Consider the following 26,327-nt stretch of genomic DNA (forward strand, 5'->3'; position numbering starts at 1 on the left):
TGTGAGCACGCAGAGGGAGGAGGAAGGTTGGCAACATTGAGAAATGTAGTGATGGACAACCAAAGTGGCTTGGAAAACAAGTTCTCCAGGGCGTTGGTTGAAGGGATGACCAGCTGCACATTTGACGGGGACTTTTTGCCACCGACGACTCTCTCTGGATTCACTTGGACTGCGCAATGCTTTCCTGAGACCATTACGTTGCTCAGAGTGGGGATTTCATCGGGTTGGATCTGGATGTTTGGTGAGACAACAACCGCCACAAATGTCACATCTGGAATGGCAGCTGATGGGCACACTTTTTTGAGCTCGTCCAACAGTTGATTGGTGGTGATAGACAGCTTGACAATGAAAGCCAGTACGACATGGTCGGAGAGCTTGATGTAGAAATCAGAGCTTAGGGACTTCGGACCCGTTCTGTAAAGGATGAAAGGAGAGCAACGCTTGATGACCAGGCCAAAGGAATCAAGCGAGAATTGGATGTCTGGTTCGGTGGATGAGTTGGCATCTATGGTGAGAAAACTATCAAGACCCTGAACGTTGTCCTGAATCTTCGGTCCAGTTCTTCGGACAAAGATGGGAAACCTCTTCGCAGTGGACAGGTCCACAAGTGGGAGTGTCCAAACAATATCCTTTGCTACTGAAGTCTGGGTGTGGGTATAAGTATGAGAGTGATACAGGAATCTCACGATGATTGAGTACTCACCGAGAGGAAACTGAACAGGAAAGATGTGGTTGGGTTGGGGTTGATATCCCTGCAAGCAATGAGCTTGCAGACAATGCTATGCGCAAGGGAGCTCTCAAGTGGGGTCCCGGTGATGTGTTCGCTTCTGGTATAGGCTCTGTACCTATTGACCAGGTCGGCGAGTTGTTGTACTTCTTGGTCCTTGTCTCCTGTCGAAGCAATCTCCTCAATTGTCATTGGGGGAACACGGACATAGACAAAGTGTTGGCTGTCCTCCATTGGCTCAATGTAAACATTCAGTGTTTGGAGTAGGCTTGCCAGAGTGCTTTTGTTTTCTGGCAGTCCCCAATGGGCATGGTTGAACTTGGAAGAATGAAGATCGAGAGGAATCTAGTCATGATGGATGTTAGCTACTACTACTTTCAGAGGACCACAAGTTCGGTATACCAACTTGGAACAATGATGCGAAGCACAAAGAGAAGTATAGCTTCTTTTTGATTGGAGTAAACATGGTTGTTGGGTTGAGCTCACTCTGGAAGTGTTGTTTGACATAGGCATGCATGTCTTTAGAAACAATGCTCATTCCAGGTGGAGTTCCGAGAAGGTAGTCAACTGATGCCTGAACCAGGCGTGGGGCCCCTAGAGTCAACTTTTTATGTGTTAGTAAGGTGATGGCACGAGTGGAGTAGAAATCTACAAACCTCATAGATGGTTTCCAAAGCGCCAGGACGTTGGCTCACAATGACTTGGCGCTTGTGAAAATACTCCTTAATGTGCTCCAATGTGAACTAATGAAGGAGAATCTGTGTAACGTATGTTCGAGTTGGAGAGATAAAATCTGGAAAGAGATGCTGATTGAGAAGCAATAGCACTGACGATCGCCCAGAGATATAGACAGGAGCTCCCATTATAACCAATGGCTGGAGGACATGTTCCCAAAACTTGTAGAGGATGCAGATTGAGTCCTCGTCTGAGTGGCTGTTTGCAATGAGATTGTCTATCTCATCGAAATGGAAGAAGAAATCGTTTGCACGCTCCAGCGAATTGATGATGATGCTCGCTTGGTCAGACGGCAAAGGGCGAGTTGTGTTACCGACCAACCTGTGATATACTCTGAACAACGCGTCGGCAACTGCAAGTGACCATGTTTGTGCAATGTCTTTGGACGAATTTGACTGGACCGTGATGGCTCGGAGGTCGAGAGTGATTGACACCAGTGATGTGAGACGTTTGAGTGCCTCAGCAGGTTTCATAGAATGAGGTTGTGGCCACTGATTGGGGTTCTTGTCAAAGTGGGCAAGGACAATACCACACAAATCGGGTCGGCTCTTCATGGCATGAATAAAGTGCTGGCCGATTGATGTCTTACCTGAACCCCACATCTGTGACGTAGATATGATTGGAAGCTTGATGTTGTTCATCGAACCAAGTGGCACCCCTTGAGTCGATATAACCTTCATGCATTCCGTTGCCATGAAGCAGAGCTCGACTTGTCTGTCTGTGAACGGAGTGTCCTGGAGCTGTTCATCAGTGAGATGAGTGTCGTACATCTTCGGAGTGAAATGGTACACTACGATGATATATTAGTATAAATCGATCTCATCGCTCTCACTTCTACTTACGCGCTTGGCCACCACCTCCTCCTGCAGGACCGGCTTGAGTGTGTATGTTAGTATTGAATGAAGACATTGCGCCGATGTTGTTTGTACTTACGAGCTAGAGCTGGGGCTTGGGCTTGCACAAAGAGCTGAGGATATCCTCCTTGAGGGACATTGGTGCTAGGAGCAAGATGATGAGCGTTGTTGTCAACGGCTGGATTGGTGGCATAGACTCGAAGTGGGGAGGCAGGAACAGCAAGGTCGAGTGATTGTCGGATTGTGTTGATGAGATCTTGGACATTTCTAGCTGTGAAGTCTATCACGGCTTCGTTGTCACCGAACGTAACAACTGCCTGGAATTGTTGTTGGTCGGCCATTGGACACTGAGTAACAAATATATGTGAAGAGACAAATAGTAACTGTTGATGACGTCGTTGTTGTAGTTGTTGTAGTAGTTGTTGATGTTGTTGTGTGAATTTTATGAATGAGTGAGCAACAAAGGTTCTGCTTTGGGTGTTAGTGGTGAAGATGATCTGCCTATCCCTTTTTGGAAACTAATAAATAAATTAAATTAAATTAAACAATTTATCTCTAACAGATATAACATGTCATTATTCAAAGAGTACTATTGGGACGACAACTCGGAGTTCAGAGAGCGTCACAAAGAATACATCAAACAAAAGGTAAGATGCGAATGCGGCTTCGAGGTAGGTCGCACCAATCTCAATCGACACAAGCAAGGCTACATCCACAAGCAGTTGATGGCCAACAAATAGGTTCAAAGTGATATAAATTAACATCTCAGTGTTAATATATAGAATGAGTAGATCATCAAGAGACATAGGCGGCAGACTGAAGAAGACGGGCGTGACCGAGATCAAGATGACAGGCAACTACACCCGAGCAGACATCGAACGAATCGCGCAACGAGACAGCAACACGCTCCAACGCTACGGCGCCAACGCAAGGATAGAGGTCGTTCTCGACTACGGCAACCATCAGTACCGGTCAGGCACATTCAAAAAGGTAGTGCTGGAACTCGCCACACTTGATAGTATTCTGTGATGAGACCACAATTGAGTCCAACTTCAAGAACTATCGTCAGTACGAGTGGGCCAGACAAGATAACAATACATTCAGCCGTGTTCATGGCATGAGGAGGCTTCCCGGATCCAAGGTCAACCTATGGGGTTGTGTCACCAGTGCTGGAGTGGGATTACTGTCAGAGATCGAAGGCAATTTAGAACAAGCTCAATACACGGAGATAATTGACAAGACTGATTCCATCCATCATTATCATGGTCAGCTCCCCAATTTCACACTGGTGATGGACAACTGTCCAATTCACAGAGCTACCAGTGTCACCACTCACTTGAGGAGGAGGAGGATTCCAACCTTATTCATTCCTCCATATTCACCAGACATCAACATCATAGAGAATCTTTGGGCGATCTTGAAGAAGAGAGTAAAGAGAGAGCTTGCAAAGGCCTCTAGAACAGACTTGTCTGACCTTGCAACCGAACAATGGGAGCATATTGATGACCGCATTGTTGAGAACCTCTATGCATCATTGCCTCAACGAATGGAGGATATCATAACAGCTGATGGATGGTGGACCAAGTATTGACAATTGCCAATGCCACCAAGAATGTTCTTCGTTGGAACTTAGTCAAACAAAATTCGTTTCATATATAATGGCCATGTTCATTACTTTTGTGTCCATAACATATGAAATATACTGTAAATCTATTTGTATCATAATATATTATTATATTGCCAATTGATGGATGAAGGGCAGGCCGAGTGATGTTGTTGGCAAATTGGTTGGTGTTGGTGCCACTTGGGATGGATGGATGAGAGTGATTCGAATCATTGGATGTTGTTGTGATTGCCTGCCGCCTGTCTTGAGAAGGTGGCTGTTGCTTGGTTTGATGTGATTATTATTATGTTTATGTATGTATGTATGATGTATGTATGTACTACTATAAGGGGATGGAGAGAATAGACTGCATGCACAGGTCCTAGCAGTTTAGTGGTGGGCACCCTTGAGGTTGTAGATGGTGTTATCGCCGACCTTGTCCTTGATCATCCACTCGCCCTCTGCAATCTCGTTGTAAATCTCATCCTCGAGCTCTGGGTTCTTCTGGAGGATCTCCTCGATGGTGACTGTCTCCAGTCTGTTTCTGAAGTCCTCAGCTGCGTCCAACTGACCCTGAATGGTGGCCAAAGTAGACTCAATCTCTGGAAGCAAAGCATTCATTGGCTTAAGCTATATGTTGTGCGCGTACGAGTGAGTGAATGATTGATTGATTAATTGAGGTCACGTGACATCACTTACAGAATCCTCAATCTGACGCTCAGCGTTGGCAAAGATGGTCTTCTCCTCGTTCTCCCATGAGTCGATCGAGTCGATGGACTTTTGGAAGACGTTGCGGATAAAGTCGACGGTCTTGGCTGGGAGGAAGTTCTTCTTGAACTCCCAGTTGATGGTTGGGGCGACGCCAGAGGCTGGGATGGGGATGTTTGGCAGTGGGTTGAAGCTGTGGAGGTGCTTCAACGAGGACTCGTACTCTCTGTACGACTTCATCAACTCGGTGTCGGCGGTGAACAGTGGGTTGTTCATGAACTTGGTGAACTGAGCGTCAAACTCGACGTTGTCCTCGAGCTTCACCATCTTGGCAAAGTCGAAATCTGGCACCTCGACAGCGCGCAAGTTCTCCTCGCTCAAGAACTTGGACACTGGGTCCAATGGCATAGCGGCAGCAGCAGAGACTGGCTTGACCTCAGCAGCCTTTGCAAGAAGACGAAATGATTGGCGAATCATTGTATTGTTGTTGTTGTTGTAAATGTACTATTTAAATATCTGTTATCTGTATCTGTATATAATAAAATCTGTTGTTATCTCTATCTTTGTTTGAGTGATTCATGGTTGATTGATTGATTGATTGATCGATGAGTTAATAATCTGTTCTCTGTGTTCACTATCAAGGTGATGTCTGTCTCATGTTCATGACACATGTATATCAATCACAATCTGTCGTGTCATGTCGTGTTGTCATGAGTCGTGTCGGCTGTATCATGTTGCATCATCAGTTTTCTTCTCTATAGTTCAATGCTGAATGAAAGTATGAATAGACCTACCTAGATGATGTGACAGCAACAAATATGTGTAGTTACAAATAATAATAAACAAAGTTAGAGTCCAATATTAATAAATATGATTTGAAGATAGTAGGATAGGAGTGCGTGAGGCCGCGCAGAAGTTTGCGAAACTCTGGTTGACACTGTAGTGCGTGACTGAGTGAGTGAGTGATCACTCATACACACCAAAATGAAAATAATTAATAAAAATCAAATGATTCTTTTTTGTTAACAAGACACACCATTCATACCCAACAATCCTTTAATCGTTTTGAACTTCAATGTATAAATGTGCAGTGTCAATGATATCATTGACACAGGTAGATTGGACATCAGTCTAACATGGTAGCATTATTACAAACGAATGCCCTTCGTTACTCGCAATAGTTTGGTATAATGCTACCATGTTAGACTGTTGTCCTGACTGCTTTGATCTACCAGACATTGAGATTGTTTCGTTTACATATTTGATTAGTTTGATTAGTTTGATTAGTTTGATTAGTTTGATTAGTTTCTTTGATTAGTTTGATTAGTTTGATTAGTTTGATTGATTGATTGATTGATTGATTGATTGATTGATTGAGAGGGAGAGAGAGAGAGAGAGATTGTTTTAGGTCAAAAAGAGATAATAAGGTTGTACAACAACATTTTGACAAGTGAGATAATGCACAATGGTCCATTGTCACTCAAACAAACACACTTGGTGAACAAACTTCAAAGTTTCAAAATTTACTCGACTGGATGTGGACCAAAACAAACAAAGGTAGTGATAAAAGGATAGATAGAGATATAGATACACTATAATGGCAAAGAAGAAGTCAAAGAATAAGAAGTCCACGACGACATCAAGTGGTGGTGGATCGACAGTCGATGCAGAGACAATCAAAGAGATTGAGAATGAACTACTAAACAATGTAGGATCAAAGCAAAAGCAGCAGCAACAGCAACAGCAACAACAGCAACTATTACAACAACAACAGACTCAACAACAAACACAACAACAAACACAACAACAACAATTACAACAACAACAACAACATAGTATGGAGAGACAGTTACAACAACAACAACAACTGCTAAAGGATATGAAGTTAAAGTACATGGGTACACAGCTCAATGAGAAGGATGTCTCGCAACTCGATGCAATGCTACGCACGCTACGTGCGTCACATCAGACAAAGACCTTTTACGAACAGTTACTCGAACGCAAACCACCCTCTGACACGGCACTCTGCTCAATGCGTCTTGGCAACAACGAGTACTATCGAGAAAAGTACGCCACTGCCATCGAATACTACAACACTGCCATCGTACTATCAGCCAACAATCCACCATTCATCATATCAATCCTAATCAATCGTGCGATAACAAAACTACGTATACATGTATGTCATCATCGTCATCTTCGTTCAGATCACATCACATCACTGTGTACTCATTCAATCTATCAAACATACATAATAGGACTACAAGAAATCGATATTAGACTGTACATTGGCATTATCTATTCAACCAAATTGTATCAAGGCATACATATGTCGTGCCTACGGATACTTCTTCACCAAGGAGTTCAAGAAGGCCTTCTCCGATCATTACCTGGCCTCTCATCTCACTCCTCCCAACCTCAATCTGAAGCGTGCCATGGGCGTATCGAACAACAATCCCATGCTCTACACAAGGATATACGAGATAACAAGTCGAAATCCAACATATAAAGGGTAAGAATGAAGTCCATCATCATCATTCAATCATTCACTAACTCTTCATCATGCGCGATACATAGACAATTGGATTGGATAAGTGACTTCAACTACTTGGGCATCGATGAGGAGCCTTGTCGAATGAACTTGTTGGTGGCGTACACCAATAGACAGATTGAAAAGTCCACAAAGTTGAAGGAGAAGAACAATCCAACAATGCCCTCACTTATACCGGCTGGCGAGTCGCTGTACAATACCACATGGTCAGAGTTGGAGGAGTACTCTTCACACATCAGGAACAACATGAGCGAGTCACTATCTTCCAAACAGAAGCTACTAGGCAACACTGACTATCAATCAAAGAACTTCATCTCTGCACTGGCACATTATACCAAGGCTATCAAACTGAATCCAGAGTATGTTAACATAAATGAATGAATGAGCGAATGAGCGAGCGACAGAGTGAGCTAACATGTGTATCCAATACAATATAGTGATCCACTTTACTTCTCAAACAGAGGAATGACATATTTGAAGTTGAACAGATTCCTCGAGGCAATCACCGACTGCTCAATAGCAATCGAGAAACAACCATCCACAAAGGGAATGAAGGCGTATTTGAGACGTGGTACAGGATACACAGCGATTGGCGAGTTCTGGGCAGCAGTCAAAGACTTTAGAGCGGCACTCAAGTATGAGCCAGAGAGTCTTGAGGTACTGGTCGGTCTTCAAAAGACCTTAAAGTTCATCAAGAAGGACATCAAAGTTAGCTTGATCGAGGACCCAAACAACGAGGAGCTCAAACAGAGGCTAGAGTCTGTGTCTGCAGAGATATCAATGTTGAACTTGAAGACATGTCCACCTCTACAAAAGTCGCCAGTTGGTGTAACAGTACCACCTACCAACAATGCCAACAATACTGCCAACTCCAATACCAATGCCAACAACGCCAACAACCCCAACAACAATTCACCAAAGACCAACAACAATCATAATGGTACCAGTGGTGGTAGCGACAACAACAGCATCAACATTCATCGATCAATCTACTACAAGCCAAACTCCAAGAAACAGCGCTCTGAACAACATGACCTCATCACTTATTTCACATCACTCATCAGCAAGGAGATTGGACACTTGCCATCGTCGTACCTTGGCAGAGGCGAGGCCTACCTCCAGTTGGATGATTTTGTCCTTGCATTCAAGGACTACGAGAGGGGATTAGAGTAAGTCATTTCCGTTAATGAATCATCATGATCAGTCGCTAATAACAAACACTATCAATCTAGGATTGAACCAAAGAATCCAGACCTGCTAAGAAGATACAACCTTGTGTTGCCACTCATAAAGAAGCATGCTGGAGGCTCGTCCTAAGTGTGGACCATTGCACATTCAATCAATCAATCGCTCAAGCAAACATGGATATCTTTTGATTATATATATTACATTGTCTCTCCATTTATTGGATCGATCAATCAAAAGGTTATACAATACATTGGCATTGCCCAGCATTATCCATGGCTCTCTAACCAGTGGTATTTGGTTGTGCTCCATTCAATACGTCTTGACACCACTTTGAAATGATTAACTGATTGGTTCGATTGGCCTCTTCCATCACCATCACGATCAGATCCTTCTCTTGCATCTGTACCGCCTTGAGATAGGCTGACTTGAGCTTGTTGCACATGATACACACGCGGATGCTGTTGCGTGCCGAGTTCAGCTTGGGAATGTACTTCTCTGCGCTCTTGATCTCCTTCATCTCATTGCACATGATCTCGATGATGGCCATGGCAATCGAGTCCCAGTCGCCTGGATCGATAAAGTTGCGTAGATTGTTGAGTATCTCGTCGCACTTTGATAGGTTCTTCTTGCGCACCATCTGAGACAGCGAGTTGGTGTACAGTGTGGTCAGGGGCAGCTTGTACTCCATGGCCAGCTTGAAGCCCAGGTCAAAGTTGTTCCACACGGTGCACAGTTCGGCCAGCTCGGTGATCTCCTTCTTGGAGCCAAACGTGCTGAGTCGATGGACATTGGCTGGCGGGTTCTTCTGGGAGTAGAAGAACTTGCACAGCTCGATCTGTGTGTTGAGCTTCTGTATGTACTTGGTGATTTCGATCTCGGGTAGGACGCCCTTTTGCGACTGACCTTGCTGGAAGTAGCGTAGTGCCGTGTCCAGATGTACGACTCTGGTGGATTGGGCGGGGTCGGGTGCCTCCAAGAACATCTTGATGCATGTCATTGCAGCACGTATGCTGTCGTTCATCGACAACTGTACATCCAGCAGCAGACCGTACCACTTCCTCTCGTTCATGATCTTGCATGTCGCCATCAGGTGCTCGTTGAATGCCAGGGGATTGTCCAGAGATTTGATCACACTGAACATTGCCTTGAGGTTGGAGTGGTTGATGCAGTGAGACACAACCTCATCAAAGAAGATCTGTGATGATATGTTATCGGTGATGATAGTCTTGCAAGACAGTTCGAGCAAGTCATGCTTCATCAAGAAGTTGATATGCATGCGGGCATTGCCATATCGCTTCAGATAATAGATCGACTCTTCCAATCGCGTGGAGTCCATCTCCTGCTTGAACACAACGGGGTCTTTCTTGGCGGCGCCACCATTGGCTGGCTTGGTGGGTGTGCCGCCAGACGACGCGGTCAGATTGTTGAATGAACCATGCTTGATGTTGACGTTGGCAGAGGCGTCCAGAAGTGAGAAAATGATGTTGTCGTCAATCTTGGGGAAGGTCTTTGAGTTGGCTGGCACAGGGATTGAGCTGAGATGGTTGAAGAGACTACGCAGGTTCTTGTGGTTGGCCTGGGGTGGCGACTCGAGAAGCTGGATGATCTGGTTGAGGATTACACTGCTGTCGATTGTATCTGATGATAGCGCGTTGGAGGCGGCGTTCAAACGACGATCACCACCAGTGGCCGCCAGACAATACTTGAACTTCTCACGGGCATCGTTATATTGGCCTTGTTGGAGAAGGGATATACCCCACTTGACCCAGGCTGGATCGGCTTGGATATTGCACTTGGTGGCCACATCGATTGCCAGTTTCAGACGATCCTCCTCGATCAACTTGTCACGAAGTTGACGAGCCTTTTGCATGTCGGACAGGTCTGCCAGCGAGATGGACTCGGCGGCCGAACATTTGGACAGCACCAAAGCTTGGAACAGCTCGACCTTGCCCAGCAGAGTGTCGATCACGGCCACGGAAGCTACACCACTTCCAGCGGCACTCTTTGGATCGCGCAGTAGCTGAAGCTTGACGTACATGAACAGCTGCTGAATCAAATTAATGATGAGCAGGTTGTCGTGCGAGTAGGTGGAGGACAGGAACGTGGACAGGTAGTTGAATATGTCAATGCATGTTGTGTAAACCTTCTTCTTGGATTCGCACATGTCCAGCAGACTCTTGGCCAGCGTGATGTTTGGAGAACGCGCAAAGTAGTGATTGTGGCGCGTCTGCTCGTCCTTGACCGAGTCGTGGCCCGTGAGTATCCATTGCTCTGACTTGGAAAGGAGCTCGCGCACCTTTGTCGGAGAGCCGACCATCGTGGACGACATGGAGGGTGAGTCACAGTAGTTGAAGCGATACTCGACCACAGAGTCGTAGGGCTCGTTGTCCGAGTCAGCCTTGGCAGCGACCGCTTGTTGATGTTGCTTCTCTTCGACTACCATCATGCTATTGGACTGGAAGTACTCTTCGCTGAGTAGCAGCTCATTCTTGGCCATGTAGCGAGCGAAAGACAATGACTTGCGAACATAGTATGTGAGCAGATCGTCGTCCTTCAACTCCTTTATCTCTCGCAGCAGTTTGGACACGGCAGGGATACGCTCATTCATCAGCAACATCTCGACAATCAGCGATGGGTAGGAGACATACGACTCGTAGTCCTTCTGCAATTCGGCGGGAAGGGTGAGCAACACACGATAACCCATCTCCTTTTGAGTCAACTCTTGCAGCATGGCGTCGGTCATTGTTGCACGCATGTTTGACAATAGGAATTGCACCAGGAATAGCTTGATTGAGAGATCGCGGATGCGTGGCAGTAGGCCCATGGCTATTGGTATCGAGTCGGCTCCCAGTGTTGACAAGGTCTGCAGCGCGAGACTAGTGTCATCCTTCTCCACGAGCAGGTAGAAGAGATAGCTCTCTTCGATCTCTTTGTGGACATTGTTGATGTTGAATATCACGCGGATCTTACGGGCTAGCTCGTAGTGCTTGCTGTCCAGGAGTGATCGCACAAGACGTGTGGGGTCGCGGCGGCACAGGTCCTTGATCTCCTGCCAGGAGCTCCATCGCTTGGACTTGTCCGCGACAAGGATGTCGTGGTAGATGAGCATGCATTGATGAAGATGCTCAATGTCTGCCGCCTGCTCTGGCGTCGTAGCAGATAGTAGTGAGTTGCAGAACACCAACATATCGATCGCAGTCAAGATGTCCCAGTTGTGATACAGGTCCATCACAAGATTGAGTGCTGATACCTTGTCCTTCATGCGTCTGATGTATGTGTAGGCTTGAACGCGGTCTCTCATTACCATGAGTTTGAGCAACCAGTCTGGTGCGCCATCGTTCAACATCTCGTCGGCCACGTTCATCGCGTCGTTTAACTGGCTTCGGGCCACCAGGTACTGTATAATCTGGAATACGAATTGCTGCTGTTGCTGAGGTGTCTCTGTGTTGTGAATGAGGTGGAGCTCGGGAGGTGTGGAGGACGTGTCGGGCGAGCTGGCTGACACCGCGTCCATTGTGCCAATAAGACTATCTACAGGCGGCAGATATGTCAACGTCGACATATCCTTGTTGTTGTTATACAACATATGATGGATTGAATGTGCTCGCAGTATCTCGGCGATCCAGTTTGAGAGAACACCAGATGGCATCTTCTTGGACTCTGTGAATGCGTACTGCAGGAATGACTCGATGTTGGCTATGTTTGGCGCCTTTAGCATGCAGAGCATTGAAGCAAGCATTGTGGAGGACATGCCCATGTAGTTGACCAGCTCCATGGTCATCGCTTTGGAGGTGCTGCCGCTGGTGGTGGCCTTGGCCGCCACTGCTGGCACGCCAGGGATTGTGTGGACGATCGATGAGATGACCAGGTCTGCCAGGTCAACCTGCATCAGGTTGGCCAGCTCCTCAGCCTTGTCCATGTTTCGCTCCTCAAAGACCACGCGCTCTAGATGTGCCGAAGGGCTTTCCTCGAGGCTTGCAATCAGCTCACTGTACTTGCTTGGCTGATCTGGTGATTGTGACATGACCTTGTTGGTGTTGATGAGATGATTGAACATCGTGGAGAGCAGGCGATCCCCTGATGCGCATCCATCACTCTCAATGATGCTGGCAACAAGCTTCATGTGTTCGTCATCCGTCAGCTTGGTGGCCTGTTGCATAAGTCTGTGGAGCGAGTTGACTAGTGTCCTCTTCTGTTGAATGTAGCTAAAGAGTGCGGCGGGGTCAGCCGGCAGCACGCCCTGGGACGCCGACAAAAGTTGGAGCAGCGAGCGATCAGTGTACTGCTGGTTGAGCACGAGCAGGCAGTCCATGTACTGCTTGAAGCGAGTTGGCTGGCGCTCCAAGGACTTGGTGGCATTGGCAATCTTGAGCACCTTGGTGATGTGTTCCTCGCTGAGTCGTGAGCCCAGTACCACATCGCAGAGAATGGCGTAGAGGTCGTCCTCCTTGATGCCTTGTAGGCTACGATCGAGCTGGAATGTTGTTGTCTCGCTTTTCGTGCTGGTAAGTTGGCCTGTGAGCTTGGGTATCGAGAGATATTGGGCAACGTCTGCCTCTACCTGTTTAGGTACACTAAAGTACTTGATGATGCTATCAAACTGAGGATACTCCGTACGCATGCAAACAGTGAGCAACGAGTGCACTGGCATGAGGACGATGCTCATGAATGGAATCGATACCTAATGAATTGATTGAGTGAGTGAGTGAGTGATTGATTGAGTGATTGATTGATTGAAACAACTTACACGTGTGGATACCCAGTTGGCAATCTGTATTCTGTGGCTGAGGTTCTGGAAGTTGGAGCTGAGTAGCTCGATTCGCTCACGTAGTGCATCGGTGCCACTTCCGCCAGGAACATATGATAGTATCTTGGTCATGGCAGTGATCATTGATGACATCATGGTCGAGGTGATATAGTAGTTCCTGTGTCCATCAGATGACGAGACATGTGATGCGTAGGCATTGTCGAATGAATGGAATGTTTCGCTGTTGTTTGTTGCAACCTGTGCACTAAAGAGTTGTTTGCGCATCGCTGGACTGGATGTTGATGGTGATGACGTAGGGGACGATGGCTCACCCGCTGGCTGTTGCTTCAGATCATGATTGGACATGTACAAAGTCATGTACATGGCCTCCACCAGAGCTACAACGACATGCGGGTCTGATACGCTCTTGCTTAGCTGGCACACCTGTTCCAGGGCATGCTCAAACTCTTGATTGGCGACCTGTGATGATGTCGAACGTTCCTGGAAGAAACGCAGCACGGTCCTCAGGGCAAAGTAACAGCGGACAAAGTTCATGTCGTTCAACTTGTCCCTGGAGAGCGTGAGGTCGATTCCGATGTGATTGGTGGGGAAGTCTGGATCGCGCTCTATGATGGTCAGCACATCGTTGGACTCGATGTGTGGCAGGCATTCCCTGATGACGTGTATGAATGAGTGATGTGCAAGCTGGTTGATCACCGTGTTGGACACTTGTTCGCGGTTCTCAAACTCGGCGTCTGCGGCTGAGTCGGAGGCAGTGTCGAGTCTTGTGGCCATAATCTTCTCGGCACACCATTCGGACAGCTCGACGAGGTATGACATCTGATCATTGGTGTGCAGTAGAGTATCGTCCATCTGATCACGGTCCACGGTGGTCATAAGATCGATTAGTGCCTTGCGTGATGAGATATCGCTGGCAAAGTGATCCCAGCACAGCAGCACAAGAAGTGGCAACAGACGTATGAATGGCGAGACCACGATGTTGGCCTCCTCAAAGCGACGTTCCTGTACCAAGATGATGGCCTGCTGCAGTGCATACTCGAGGAAGTGATGATTGTTCACTCTCAGGAAGTGGAAGTACCAATACCAAAAGTCCTCCATGGCCTTGCCTTCGTTGTCAGCGACACCCTTGGCCGTAGCGTATCCTCGCAGGATATCAAACACCCTCGAGACGGGCAGGAGACCCTGTACTTGGTTCGAACGGACGTCCGTTGTGTTGCTGGCCGCAATAATATCGTCTTCCATTAAAACAAACTGTTGAATTGGGAACAGTGATCGATTGGCGAGCAATGCCTCGTAGATGCGTAGACGCGACAGACTGTGGTGACGACCCTGCTCATCACTCGAGCCTTCCACAGGGTAGAATGGTACACGCTCAAGCGTGCTGCTTCGATGATCTCCACCATGTATGTGTTGTTCGTCTGATGTTGTGTTCAGGTTGGCCACGCGTCTGAGCAGAGCGGTGAGCTCGGGCTGTGTGGCGAGATGTGCCTCATCGCTATCACCACGACTTAGATCGATTGCCGCCAATAGATTGTATGCTTCGTTGTACTGGCCTTGATCGATAAAGCTTGTGATGACCTGTGCCACGATGGACTCAAGTTGGGCAGCCACTGGATACGTGCTGTGCAGTAGCATTGAGCTGTCCGAGGTAGTGCCGGTACTAGTACCAACGAATGGGTCGGTCAGGTGTCGCAGCAGCAGACGACTAAGCTCAACATTGGACGACAGTGTCTGCTTCAGTGCCATGAGAGTGGAAGGGGACAGTCTCAGCGTCTGCAATATTGATGTACCAGCAGAACCACCATTGACCTGTTGCTGTGAATGATGATGCAAGAGTACACATTGATATTCTCGCAGCTCTTGAATGACCGACACTATTGCACGATGTTTATCATCATCTACACCAGTATCATTCATTGTCGCATATAATAAGATTGCAAACTCAAGTAATATAAGTAGTCTCTCTTTGATCGTATCATTGAATCCAGTCTTCATTGATTGATTGATTGAGTGAGTAAGTATGATCACGTGACACTGCTGCGGACAGAAGACATACTTTGTTTACTTGATGGAACTCTATCGCACATAGCCATGAGAGATGTGCTGATGAGGGCAGTGTGACTGATGTGAGCCATATACTTGGTGGTCCATTCTTTATAGTATGATGTAGTATTGATGATACCTTTCGAATCAATGTTGTTGATGATGATGATGAGGTTGATGATGTTGTTGATGTTGCTGATATTGTTGATAAAGTGTCATTGTTATTATGTGTGATGTGATCGGTTGTTGTTGTTGATGTTGTAGTTATATTATCATCCTGTTGTTGTTGTATCTGTAGTATTAGAGCGCGTGCCAGTTCGAACTGACCCAATGACAGATGATTCGATATCAATCTAATTATCTTTGTCTCTTCCTCCTCTGCCAAGAAGCTATAATGTGTGTGTCTATCTCCATCTCCTCCATTACCACTTTTTGTTGATTCCATCTTATTGTTGTTGTTGTTGTTGTTGTTCATGATCTACCTCGAACACACCTATGAGATTGATCGATACAAACAATCAATCACACTTGAGATGATAGAGAGACTATATATATATAATGAATGTACGAATGAATGAATGGTTGGATGATACAAAGAGAGGTCATTTTGGTGAAGACGTTGGGGGTGGTCCAATGACCAAAATATCCATCAAGTAAATTTCCATTGATTTTGCCCTTGTGTGTGATTTGATCATTGTGGGGGTCCAGACTCAAACACCTAAAGTTTGGATTGAAAACGACCAGGATAACAAATAATAATAATCAATCCACATTCAAACTTTAATTATAATTACAACGAACTAATTATTGTTCAGAGTGATCGTCGTCATCCTCCGAGGTAGACGATGAAGGCCTTCCATCAATCCAATCACTCCATTGTGTGATATATCCTTCCCAACTCGTTGATATTAGTTCCGGTGAACATTGTGACCATGATACATCTCTGATTGGACCACGACCATGATGTAATCGTTGTACCAGCTCACCACTCAATGTGTTGTAGATGAACACCTCGCCATTGCTACTGCCAGAGTAGATGTACTTCTGTGCCGTAGTCTGGACCGGGGAGAAATGGCATCGGATCAGTGTTTGGAACACGGGATGGTTGGCGTAGGTCACCAGCGAGAGGTCGCGTTCATTGCGTGTCGGTCCACTGGTGGTGCTTGTGCCTCGGAGACGGTAGTCGAGATCCTGGTACGACTCACTGCGATCGGTGTAGATCTGGTTGATGTTGGTGGACATTGTGCGGATGTCCCAGAGCTTGGCACGGCAGTCCTTGCCATTGCTCAGTAGATACCGTCCGTCTCCCTTGGACTCGACGTGCGTCAGACCACGTCGGTGTCCAGTCAAGAAGCCCTCAGGTCGACACGTGTCGTCGTAGTTGCCAGTGGCATGTTGTTGTTGTTGGCTATTGTGTAATGTTCTCTTGTCCCATATCTTGATGTAAAAGTCGTCGCTGCCACTGGCAAACACATTGTCATCTATCCAACATACACTGTTTGTGTCGTCCGAGTGGCCATAGACCTCATGTGTCTTCTTGCCCTCCACCAAATCGTAGAGGTATATATGGCCGCCCGAAGATCCACCAAGCAGTTGAGTATTATCAGCCGAGAACTTAAGGCTAAACAAACAGAATCTTCCACGACCAGGGCTAGAATTTGTTCGGTGCTGTCAGTATGCATGCATGAATGTGTCGTCCATTCATCTAGACTTACGATAAGTCGATTGGCATCTGTTCTGACTCGTCATCCTCGAGATTGACGAGGTAGATGTAGGGACTCCAAGAGGAGTAGAGCATCATCTTCTCGTTGGATGATATGTCCGTGTCGATTATAGACCATTGTATGTTAAAAGCTTGGACTGTCTTGTCAACAGTCCAGTTGGATGTATTGAAGAATCTTATTTTACAGTCTGGGAATGTATATTATAATGTTAGCAACAGTTAGTTGTATGTCGTAGGATGGACACATACCTGAGCTGGCCGTCATGAATGTACGACAGCAGTCCATCAACTTGCAAGAGAATATCTTGCTGGAAAGGTTTGTTATGTTCTTTGAATGTACAGTGTTTGGTATGTAGTTGCTGGTTAAGTCGACTGGCTGATAACGATCAAAGCCATATATCTCCCTCTGCATGAGGAAGTCATTGACCCTAACATCTGGATGCTTCACTCTAGCTTGGTACTCATGTGTGATGAGCTCATCCTGGACAATTGATGTTAATAACTCGAGTTGATGACATGTTACATTGTCGTCATCATACTTACGGTTAAGTCCTGGTTTGGTTTATCCACTTGTGGTGGAGCCTGTTGTGTCCCAACATGTATAGGTCCTCCTCTAAGTCTACTCCTGTTTGTTGTTGTTGTTGTGTCAGCCAATCATCAAGTCTCAATCAATGAATGAATGAATGAATGAACATACATATATGCTTGTATAATATCAGATAGTGATACAGCACCTGATACCAGATTATATCGTTGAAGTAGATCTTCCTCTACATCGTCATCATCGTCGTCATCATCCTCCTCCTCAAAGGCATGATCACTTGGATCATAATAATAATCGTCCTCATTGACATCGCTTAACTCATCATCATCATCATCACTAGACATATCTCTATCTATCTATCTGTCTGTATCTGTGCTCAGTATGTATAGAACAATACAACTGGAGAGGATATTAACTTGTACAAGTTTAATTAACTGGGGCTTTGTTCACGCGAACTGGAAAAGGGAACAAGGATGTGGTGGGGGTTTGGAATCGTGTTCTCCCGATGGACGACCCGAACACGCTTCCATTGTTGTTGATGATGTTCATTCAGCTGATTGAATAATGTGAACATTATTACTTATTATTACTTATTGTATTAAATTTACAAACATATGGATAACAGATAAAAAGTTAAGTTAACTTATTACTTGCCACCCAAGGCCATGAGTCCCTTGGTCACCAGTAGACCAGCAGCATTTCCATAGCCAGTGAGTCTACACAGTTCATTTGGATCTTGATCACAGATGTTATAAAAGTACTCGGCAGAGAAATGCTTCAATCCAATATCACTTGATGTCATCAATGGAATCAATCTTGCACTAATACCTTGTGACACTGATTCCTTTGGTGCTCTACATTGTGTTTGTTGATTAGTATATGTATGAGTGTGAAGCGAGGTTGATTGTTCTGGCAATTACTTACTCGACAGAGATGGACAAGGGCTCATCTGTTTCCTTGATTAGCTCATGAGGGAATGTGAATGCTTTCAGGGGATCACGTGTCTGTGGTACATTCTCCGCAATGCATGACAGCAACATGAGTATTGGTATAATGTCACCTGGAGCTTCGGGTCTGAACATATTGTTAGTAAGCTTACTGCACTGGTGTCAACTCCACGCACATGCGCAACATAACATACTTGTCATATGACTCCAATTGAGTTGCAAGGATTTGTTCAAAGTATGTTAACTGTATCTCATCGACTAGCTCATCGAATAGATCCTTGGGAGTGTTGAGCAATGTTGATACTAGTGCCAGTTTGATGCTGTACATTTGATGCGTTGCATTGCAATGGTAGGTGAAGATCTTCTTGAACGTGGGGAACAGACGACGCAGACGTGCATAGTCTGCCTCAGTGACCTTGAGATCCGAGTGCGATCCACTGTCCAATGGGCCAAGATGCATGGTAGACGTGAACATCAAACGGAACAGGTCACCAAGTATGACGGACGCTTCAAAGTTGCCAGTGGTGCGGGCTTCCATCTGGTCGGCGACGTGGTCCAACAGGCCTTCGCCCAGCACCTTGGCGCGCACCTCCACACGTGTGCAACAATGAATGAGTATCTTGTATATTGGCATTGACACCTTGTCGTCTGCGCCCTTCTTCAACTCTCTGGTGATCAACACTGGACCATTAAGTTCATTTACAAACTTGTTATGTATCGACTGTGACTTTACAATTGAGTTGATTGTTGACTTGAGCGCCTCCTCTCTAATCTCATCTGAATACATCGTCGTCTTATTATCCTCTCCAATATTACCAAACTTGATAAAGAGGTTCAAGTTCTATTTGTTTGATTGATCGATTGATTGTTAGGTGTGTTCATTCCTTTGACCAATCACCAAACATACCTGAAGTACTATTGACTCCTCATCAGTTGGTATCTCACGAAGGGATATACGAAGAGCAATGAGTGTTTGAAGGATGGCGACGTTTGATCTCTTGGTCTCTTTGATCTCAGTTTGTAATATATCAAACAGATTCAGAGTAAATTGTTTCTTCTGCAACAGACCAAACTTATCAACGAATGTCCTATCATCTATTCAATCAATCATTATTTGTTCATTAGCAACTCAAAGTCATGAATCAGCCTCATTAGTGAAGTTCTAACATACTCTGGTGTATATCATTGAATGCCTTTAATAATTCCAACCACTTTGATTCCTCTTCATCACGTTTATATGCTAAGTTGAAACTATCCATTGTATATATATATATGTATGTATTTAACAAGTTATAACTATGAATGTATATTAATGAAATCAATGAAAGTGAAGTTGAACAAGGTTGTTTTTGTAAAAGTCTCGTTTTTGTGTGTTTTTTCAATTTTTTTTAAAATGCTTGTCAATGAAGCATTCAAAGATCATTCGTCAACAACAATCACTACATTATCGATCACATATTTATACATATATAATTCATTCATATATATATATATTGCATAGCAACAACAGGAATGAACTCACAGAGATTGGTCACATCGTTGGGCAACATTGCTCTTCGTCTGAGCAACACGGCAACACCATCAACAACATCAAGAGTTGTGTTGCAATCATATTATAACTATTACTCAATCTCTTTGTTAAACAACAACAACAATGTATATCAACACCAACATATAAATAGAACCTTTGCAACTATACCAAGGAATCAACAACAGAGAGCACCTGGACCTGCTCCAGTGCAGGGCGAGGAAAACGAGTTTGACTTGGACGAGTTCGAGGAGGAGTTTGGCGATGAGGAGGGAGGACCCGTGCCCAAGGAGGACCAGATGGAGATGGATATGGACGACGATGATGACTATGGCAACGAGGGAGCAGACGAAGAGGGCGCACCAGTCGAGGGAAAGGAGTACTCGGAGGTGGAGGTCAACGAGCTGATCGGTCAGACACAGACCGAGATCTATCGTCATCTGCTCGACTGTCCCAAGCCACTAGACTCTGAGGTCAAGATGAAGATCTATAGGAAGTGGCAAGAGGATCCCAAATACTATAATACAAAGAGGCTATCTGATTTGTTCAAGATACATAGAGGAAGAAGTAAGTGATCAATCAATCAATCATTCATTCGCGAGATGATCAGGCACTGACATCCATCACTCAATCAATCAATCAATCAAACAACAATATAGTTGCTGCAATCATTAGATTCCAACAGATATATGAACAGGAGGTAGCAGCTGGCAATAGAGTGTTTGATGACTTGGAGACAGACATTGCTAAACTGCTGGGCACACGTATGCAGGACGAATACTTGGGCGAGGAAGACGACCACTCGGACAAGTTCTTCTTTGTTGATGGAAAGACAGACGAGCTCGCATTGGAGGAGAATGATAAGAACAATAGTGGCAAGCGCCCGGCCCCATTGCACGAGGTGCCCACCGTGATCCCCAAGAGCTTCCCCGAGAAGCCCGTCTACTTCCGCGGACCCACTCTGTCGAGGCCCAAGCGCAAGAATCTCATCTTCATCGACAACAGTCGCGATCCATTCACCAACAGGGCCAACCGCGACCCAATGATGCTCATCAATGGCATTGATGGCTCACTGCGCACACCATCCACAAGCGAGCGTAAGCTCATCCTGGATCACATTCGCAAGCCCAAGGTGTCTCGCGATCCCGATGCACTATTGAAGCGTCCACTCAAGTACAAGGTCAATACGCCAGGTGGCGGCGCTGCCTCAGCAGCACCATCATCAGCACCAGCACAGAGCGAGCAACAACAATAGACATCATAAACAATCAACCAAACTATTCATCTCACAACCCAACTAAATAACCATCGACCGGTAGCCACTCATTCATTCGTTCATTTATTCAATAAACTCAACATGTTGATTGATATATTGACGTGGAACCAAGCAAGTGCTTGTATTGATTGATTGATTGATCGAGGAGTCCTATATTATTGAGTAAGGGAATAGACATCGCAGTAACTTGGTTTGGCACTTGATTATTTCCAGGTTCTTGGTTGGGAAGAATCCGGCAACACCATGTTGTTGTAGCTTAGTCTGTTGTAATAGTATCTGTTGGTTCATCTCAATCAATATATCCTTTGTTATCTGTTTCAGTATGTTCTCAGTCTCATCAGTCAACATCTAAAGATTGGCGAAGTTAGTTAGTCCAATCCAATCAACAATCCAATCAATCAAATCAATAATACCTTGTCGGTCAACAGATAGTTGTTGTATATCTGATTCTTGATGAGCATGTCGTTGGCTTGGTTGGAGAGTATTTGGAACTCATCGTTGGCCTCCTTCCTTTTCAGGGCGAGCTGCTCCATGATGGTGGCCCGCTTGGCTAGCAGGAGATGTTCGGCCTTGGTCTGGTTGTTGTACAGTGTTCTAACATCGTCTACGATCGTTGGATTGCCTGCTGCAGCAATCAGTTGCTTGGTTGTGACGTGCGTCATCGGTGTGGTCTCGCCGTTGGGCGAGGGAATCGTCATAGTGGCCAGGTCCTTGATCATCTGACTCTCCCTCTCGTTTGGTATCAGTGATTCCAGTAGCTTGGCATCCAGCTGGAAGCCTGTCGCACCCATTGTCGCGGGCTCCTGTTTGGACGATGTGGCATCTGATGGGACGGGCGTGCTATTCTTCTTCATCAGCGCAGACAGAGGTATAGGTGTGCCGACGGGCATCGTCACAACTCTCTCCTCATCCTCAATGATATGTTCGGGGATGATTGGTTGTGATGGGGCGGATAATGATTGATTGTCGTTCGTTTTGTTCGTCGCGTTGTTGGTGTTGTTGTTGTTGTTACTGGTGGCTAATGATGATGGCTGTGTTGCTACTGCTGCCGCTGGTGGCGAAGGTAGTAGGTCATTGGACTTTGATGAAGATGATGTTGCCTTTGGTGGAGTAGGAGGGGCATCCTTTCTTTGAAGCTTTCTTTGTTCCAAGCTTCTCTGATGCTCTTGATTGAGTGTCTCGGATATCTTTTTGAATCTTGTAAGGTCTTGATAAGTTAGGCTCTTTGGTGGCTTTGATGGATTGAGTAGTTGTTGGTGTTGTGGAGCAGTGTCCTTGATAGTAAGTGGCCGAGGTTGTTCTGGAAGTTTGAATAAATATGGCAGTAGTCTCTTGGACAACTCCAGCCTCTTCTTCCTCTCTTTCTCATCGTCATGTCTAATGCTACAGAATCTCCGATAAAGTGCACGAAGAGCAGGTGACTTGATTGGACAAGTAAGTACATCGATGTGGAATGATCTTGGACACATTGCCATGCCTGTCTGACTTACACTATGTTCTGTCGATGGTAGAATACCAAGAGTCCATCTATAAAGTGCCTTTATCTTTCTTGAATATCTGATCTTGTTCTTCTCATTTCCATATGCAATGTTGACCTCCTCTAGCAGGTTCAATAGATCCTACATCAATCAATCAAGTTAGTATGTGGCTATCACTAACAAACCAATCAATCAAACAATCAAACATACCTGTACAGCCTCTTGTGATAGAGGTGCTGAGTCTGAAGCAGAGTTGTATTCACCATTGGCCAAGGTGTTGACCAATATGTCTAGATGCGAGTTGTTATCGTTCACGATTGGTTGCTCATGATCCGAATCATCGGATATGACTAATGGTTTGGTTGGGTCATCCTCATTCATATCACCATCTCCTCCACGATGATGTTGTTGTTGGTTGTTGTTGTTGTTGGACTTATGTCTCTTGTTATTGTTGTTATTGTTGTTGTTATTGTTATGCTTGTCCTTCTTCTTTCGTTGTTTGTTATTGTTATTGTAGTTACTGCTACTGTTGTTGGAGGCATGGGATGACGAAGATGATGAGGTTGCCCCTGCATTGTCTATTCCCTCCACCTCACCTCTTCGATGATGATGATTACCAACATTATTGGTTGTGCGTTTGCCCGACTCATCAACAACAGCCCCAACAGCAGCAGCAGTATCATTATCAACAACACCACCATTATGAATATTATTATGATCATCGATGTCATTGTCCCTTATGCTCCGTGCAGCCAGACCACCGGCAGCAGAGTGGAGATGGCCACCACTGTATATATCATCATCCTTATCACCGCCAAAGCCAAAGTATTGAACAGGCTTCCTCTCTGTCATTTATATGTGATGTATGGTGATGTGATGTATGGTGAAGTGAAGTGATGTATTTGATGATGGTAATGAATGGTATGGGATAATGAGTAGTTCGTTATATCTACCTACGACCTGAACTATGATATAATGATGATGTAAGTAATGTAAAGTAAGTATCTCTTTGTCTGTGTGTGTTCACGTTGTTCAACAAGTGAAAATGGTCGAGAGTTGAGTTGTGTGTCTTTGTTGTTGTTCATTTTCATTCATTCATTCAACTATTCGCACTCATAATTATTATTCTTCACCACAACATCATAACTCATGAGGAAGTCACATGACCATGGTCATCATTATTTAAACATAATATATCAAACAAAGTTATTACTACTTGACTTTGTAAAGACAACTCGATCAACAAAGTAAACAATCAAACAGCCAGATATGGATAGCGGGTCAACGGTATTGTGATCCATTCAGATGGACCAAATGGATCGAATAGTGATCCAATGAGATAATGAATTGGCCTACCATATGGACTTGTGGAAGTTGTACAACATCAACTACTCTACTTATTGCTTGTGTGTGTGTATGATTCAATAATAATACACATTTTAAATGGTGATGTGAGCTCAAGGTGGCTCCGTCAGATGGGTCATCTGGCTCTTAGACTTGGACTTGAGTGGGTCAACACCAATTCACATGAAAAAGGCATCAATTTTAAATAAATATCCAAAATAGGGGGGTGTCTACCCGAATTGATGGCTCCTCCAAGTATGAATGAATAAATGAAAGAATGAAATGAAGTGTTGGGCAATTCAATAATAATAATCACAGTATTAATAATAATAATAGACAGTTAAACAACAACAACAACGATATCTATCACCAACACACAGGAGATATCAATATCATTTTGTATCAATATCAATAACAAGACTATTTATTTATTTATTTATTACAACTCAACCTCAACTAAACTCAACCTCAACTCAATTTGATCTCAAGTAATGGAACCAGGTACACAGATTAGAGAGATTGCCAGTGGCACACTTGGTGTCATTGAGCGTGGAAACAATGCCAATGGATACTACTGTAACTTTGGCACAAGAAAGAACTGGAAGAGACCAAATGAGATCGCCATTGCTGTGGCTGGCGAGTCCTATGCTCCACCAGCTCAATCCACTGGTAAGGCGTCCATCCATCCATACAATCAATGTAGCATTCTTTAATACTCATACGCCTCAATCAATCAAATAATGTTTAGCCAAGGGAGCTGCAATGAGCAAGTATGCCACTTTGCCAAAGAACTTCTGCGAGCCGACTAGACCATCTGCTCAAAGCATAAACAAGATATTCCCACAGCAACAGCAACAACAGCAATCACAGACATTTTCAACATCGCAGAGAACTACTACAACTGCACCTGTACAACAGCAACAACAACAATATCAACCACAACAACAACAACAAACTGCACCAATCTCTGGAACACAATCCAGAACATTCGCACCAGTTTCAGTGTTGCCAAATGCCAACGGCTTTGCCTCGCGCTCTGGCACCAACTCCTCGGTGCGCCCAGCCGCAGTGCAGCTGCAGCAGTCACCCGTGCCAGTGCAGGCACCACCCACTGTCGTGCCACTGCCACCAATGGGCATCGCTCAAGTCTTCTCGCAGAAGGACATGTGGCACATTGGTTTCAACGAGTTGGTTCTCGAGGATGTCATCGGTACTGGCAAGTACGGTGAGGTGTCCCTTGGAACCTACCTCGGCTGTCCCGTTGCCATCAAGAGAATCCTCGAGTGTAATGATGAGACCAACGTCATGATCGAGAGAGAGTTGCAAATCCTTAAGTATGTAGTACACCATTGATTGAAGACATACCTTCGCTGACATCAAATCAATCAAATAGGGAGGTGAGACATCCAAACATTGTTCAGTTCCTTGGTGCCACAAAGCATAATGATGAGATCTACATTATCACAGAGTACATGAAGAAGGGAGACTTGTTCGATGCTCTCATATTCGGAGACACTCCACTCACATGGAGAATCAAGGTATGTTCATTCACATGCCGCCACACGCGGAAACACACAAGGAAACACGGAAACACAGATGTGGAAACACGGAAACACAGATGTGGAAACACGGAAACACTAACATTCATTCACTCTATTAGTTGGGTATTGCATTGGATATTGCACAAGCCTGTAACTATTTACAAGCCAGAGGTATATTACACAGGGATTTGAAGAGTCAGAACATCTTGTTGTCAGACAACAACCGCGCCAAGCTCTGTGACTTGGGTCTGGCAAGAGTGTTTGAGGATCAGGTCAACAAGAGACTGACATTCGTAGGCAGTGACCGTTGGATGGCACCCGAGATATTTATGGGCGTCGACTACGACTACAAGGTGGACGTGTTCTCCTACGGCATTGTGCTTGTGGAGCTCATCACCAACCAGGTGCCCGACGAGCGCAGACCCCAGAAGATGTTTGCCTTTGAGACTCAGGCCTTCCTGAGCAAGGTGCCACCCGACTGTCCCCCAGCATTCGCCAAGCTGACCGTCGCCTGTACTTCTACCGACCCCAGGTCCCGTCCAACCTTCAGCAAGATCCACGACATTGTCAAGGCCATCTACGAGTCGTTGCCAGAGGATGACGAGTAAACCATATCCCCGTCCCGCCTGCTCCTGTCCCTTTGGACATTGTCCTAGCTTGTTGCCAAGCTCAACAAATCCAATCCACCTTTACACAATAAAGCTTGACAAAGTCCTTGTTGTGTATGAATATTCATAGTCTCGCGCGCATTGAGAGGTAGGTATGTTAA

At 45.3% G+C, this 26,327-nt stretch overlaps 12 protein-coding genes across 12 annotated transcripts; 4 read left to right on the forward strand and 8 right to left on the reverse strand.

The window, feature by feature from the left end:
- Positions 1-781: 781 nt before the first annotated feature.
- SAMD00019534_064880 (hypothetical protein) lies at positions 782-994 on the forward strand (the record flags this gene model as incomplete). The annotated part of the gene is made up of 1 exon (XM_012898308.1): positions 782-994. The coding sequence occupies one exon, from the start codon at positions 782-784 to the stop codon at positions 992-994; it is 213 nt and encodes a 70-aa protein (XP_012753762.1).
- A 476-nt stretch (positions 995-1,470) lies between these two features.
- Positions 1,471-2,232, reverse strand: SAMD00019534_064890 (hypothetical protein; the record flags this gene model as incomplete). Its single annotated transcript, XM_012898309.1, has 1 exon — positions 1,471-2,232. The coding sequence occupies one exon, from the start codon at positions 2,230-2,232 to the stop codon at positions 1,471-1,473; it is 762 nt and encodes a 253-aa protein (XP_012753763.1).
- A 166-nt stretch (positions 2,233-2,398) lies between these two features.
- On the reverse strand, positions 2,399-2,581 carry SAMD00019534_064900 (hypothetical protein; the record flags this gene model as incomplete). Its single annotated transcript, XM_012898310.1, has 1 exon — positions 2,399-2,581. One exon carries the CDS (start codon positions 2,579-2,581, stop codon positions 2,399-2,401), a length of 183 nt encoding a protein of 60 aa, XP_012753764.1.
- Positions 2,582-3,111: 530 nt separating this feature from the next.
- Positions 3,112-3,279, reverse strand: SAMD00019534_064910 (hypothetical protein; the record flags this gene model as incomplete). The annotated part of the gene is made up of 1 exon (XM_012898311.1): positions 3,112-3,279. The coding sequence occupies one exon, from the start codon at positions 3,277-3,279 to the stop codon at positions 3,112-3,114; it is 168 nt and encodes a 55-aa protein (XP_012753765.1).
- Positions 3,280-4,309: 1,030 nt separating this feature from the next.
- On the reverse strand, positions 4,310-5,104 carry SAMD00019534_064920 (hypothetical protein; the record flags this gene model as incomplete). Its single annotated transcript, XM_012898312.1, has 2 exons — positions 4,310-4,549; positions 4,619-5,104. The coding sequence occupies 2 exons, from the start codon at positions 5,102-5,104 to the stop codon at positions 4,310-4,312; spliced, it is 726 nt and encodes a 241-aa protein (XP_012753766.1).
- A 1,120-nt stretch (positions 5,105-6,224) lies between these two features.
- SAMD00019534_064930 (hypothetical protein) lies at positions 6,225-8,495 on the forward strand (the record flags this gene model as incomplete). Its single annotated transcript, XM_012898313.1, has 5 exons — positions 6,225-6,806; positions 6,886-7,139; positions 7,205-7,537; positions 7,616-8,347; positions 8,411-8,495. The coding sequence occupies 5 exons, from the start codon at positions 6,225-6,227 to the stop codon at positions 8,493-8,495; spliced, it is 1,986 nt and encodes a 661-aa protein (XP_012753767.1).
- A 151-nt stretch (positions 8,496-8,646) lies between these two features.
- On the reverse strand, positions 8,647-15,622 carry SAMD00019534_064940 (hypothetical protein; the record flags this gene model as incomplete). The annotated part of the gene is made up of 3 exons (XM_012898314.1): positions 8,647-13,047; positions 13,114-15,123; positions 15,191-15,622. The coding sequence occupies 3 exons, from the start codon at positions 15,620-15,622 to the stop codon at positions 8,647-8,649; spliced, it is 6,843 nt and encodes a 2,280-aa protein (XP_012753768.1).
- Positions 15,623-15,981: 359 nt separating this feature from the next.
- Positions 15,982-17,788, reverse strand: SAMD00019534_064950 (hypothetical protein; the record flags this gene model as incomplete). The annotated part of the gene is made up of 5 exons (XM_012898315.1): positions 15,982-16,828; positions 16,893-17,088; positions 17,150-17,381; positions 17,444-17,525; positions 17,598-17,788. 5 exons carry the CDS (start codon positions 17,786-17,788, stop codon positions 15,982-15,984), a joined length of 1,548 nt encoding a protein of 515 aa, XP_012753769.1.
- A 305-nt stretch (positions 17,789-18,093) lies between these two features.
- On the reverse strand, positions 18,094-19,650 carry SAMD00019534_064960 (hypothetical protein; the record flags this gene model as incomplete). The annotated part of the gene is made up of 5 exons (XM_012898316.1): positions 18,094-18,298; positions 18,369-18,518; positions 18,586-19,232; positions 19,299-19,486; positions 19,563-19,650. Coding segments are annotated over 5 exons (1,278 nt in total), but the record flags the coding sequence as incomplete, so codon positions are not given.
- A 253-nt stretch (positions 19,651-19,903) lies between these two features.
- Positions 19,904-21,174, forward strand: SAMD00019534_064970 (hypothetical protein; the record flags this gene model as incomplete). The annotated part of the gene is made up of 3 exons (XM_012898317.1): positions 19,904-20,047; positions 20,108-20,486; positions 20,579-21,174. The coding sequence occupies 3 exons, from the start codon at positions 19,904-19,906 to the stop codon at positions 21,172-21,174; spliced, it is 1,119 nt and encodes a 372-aa protein (XP_012753771.1).
- Positions 21,175-21,345: 171 nt separating this feature from the next.
- SAMD00019534_064980 (hypothetical protein) lies at positions 21,346-23,525 on the reverse strand (the record flags this gene model as incomplete). Its single annotated transcript, XM_012898318.1, has 4 exons — positions 21,346-21,543; positions 21,609-22,616; positions 22,686-22,814; positions 22,884-23,525. The coding sequence occupies 4 exons, from the start codon at positions 23,523-23,525 to the stop codon at positions 21,346-21,348; spliced, it is 1,977 nt and encodes a 658-aa protein (XP_012753772.1).
- Positions 23,526-24,508: 983 nt separating this feature from the next.
- Positions 24,509-26,166, forward strand: SAMD00019534_064990 (hypothetical protein; the record flags this gene model as incomplete). The annotated part of the gene is made up of 4 exons (XM_012898319.1): positions 24,509-24,686; positions 24,766-25,351; positions 25,411-25,555; positions 25,678-26,166. The coding sequence occupies 4 exons, from the start codon at positions 24,509-24,511 to the stop codon at positions 26,164-26,166; spliced, it is 1,398 nt and encodes a 465-aa protein (XP_012753773.1).
- Positions 26,167-26,327: the final 161 nt, after the last annotated feature.

The sequence above is a fragment of the Acytostelium subglobosum genome (genome assembly GCF_000787575.1).
Source record: "Acytostelium subglobosum LB1 DNA, scaffold: scaffold12, whole genome shotgun sequence".
NCBI lineage: Eukaryota > Evosea > Eumycetozoa > Acytosteliales > Acytosteliaceae > Acytostelium > Acytostelium subglobosum.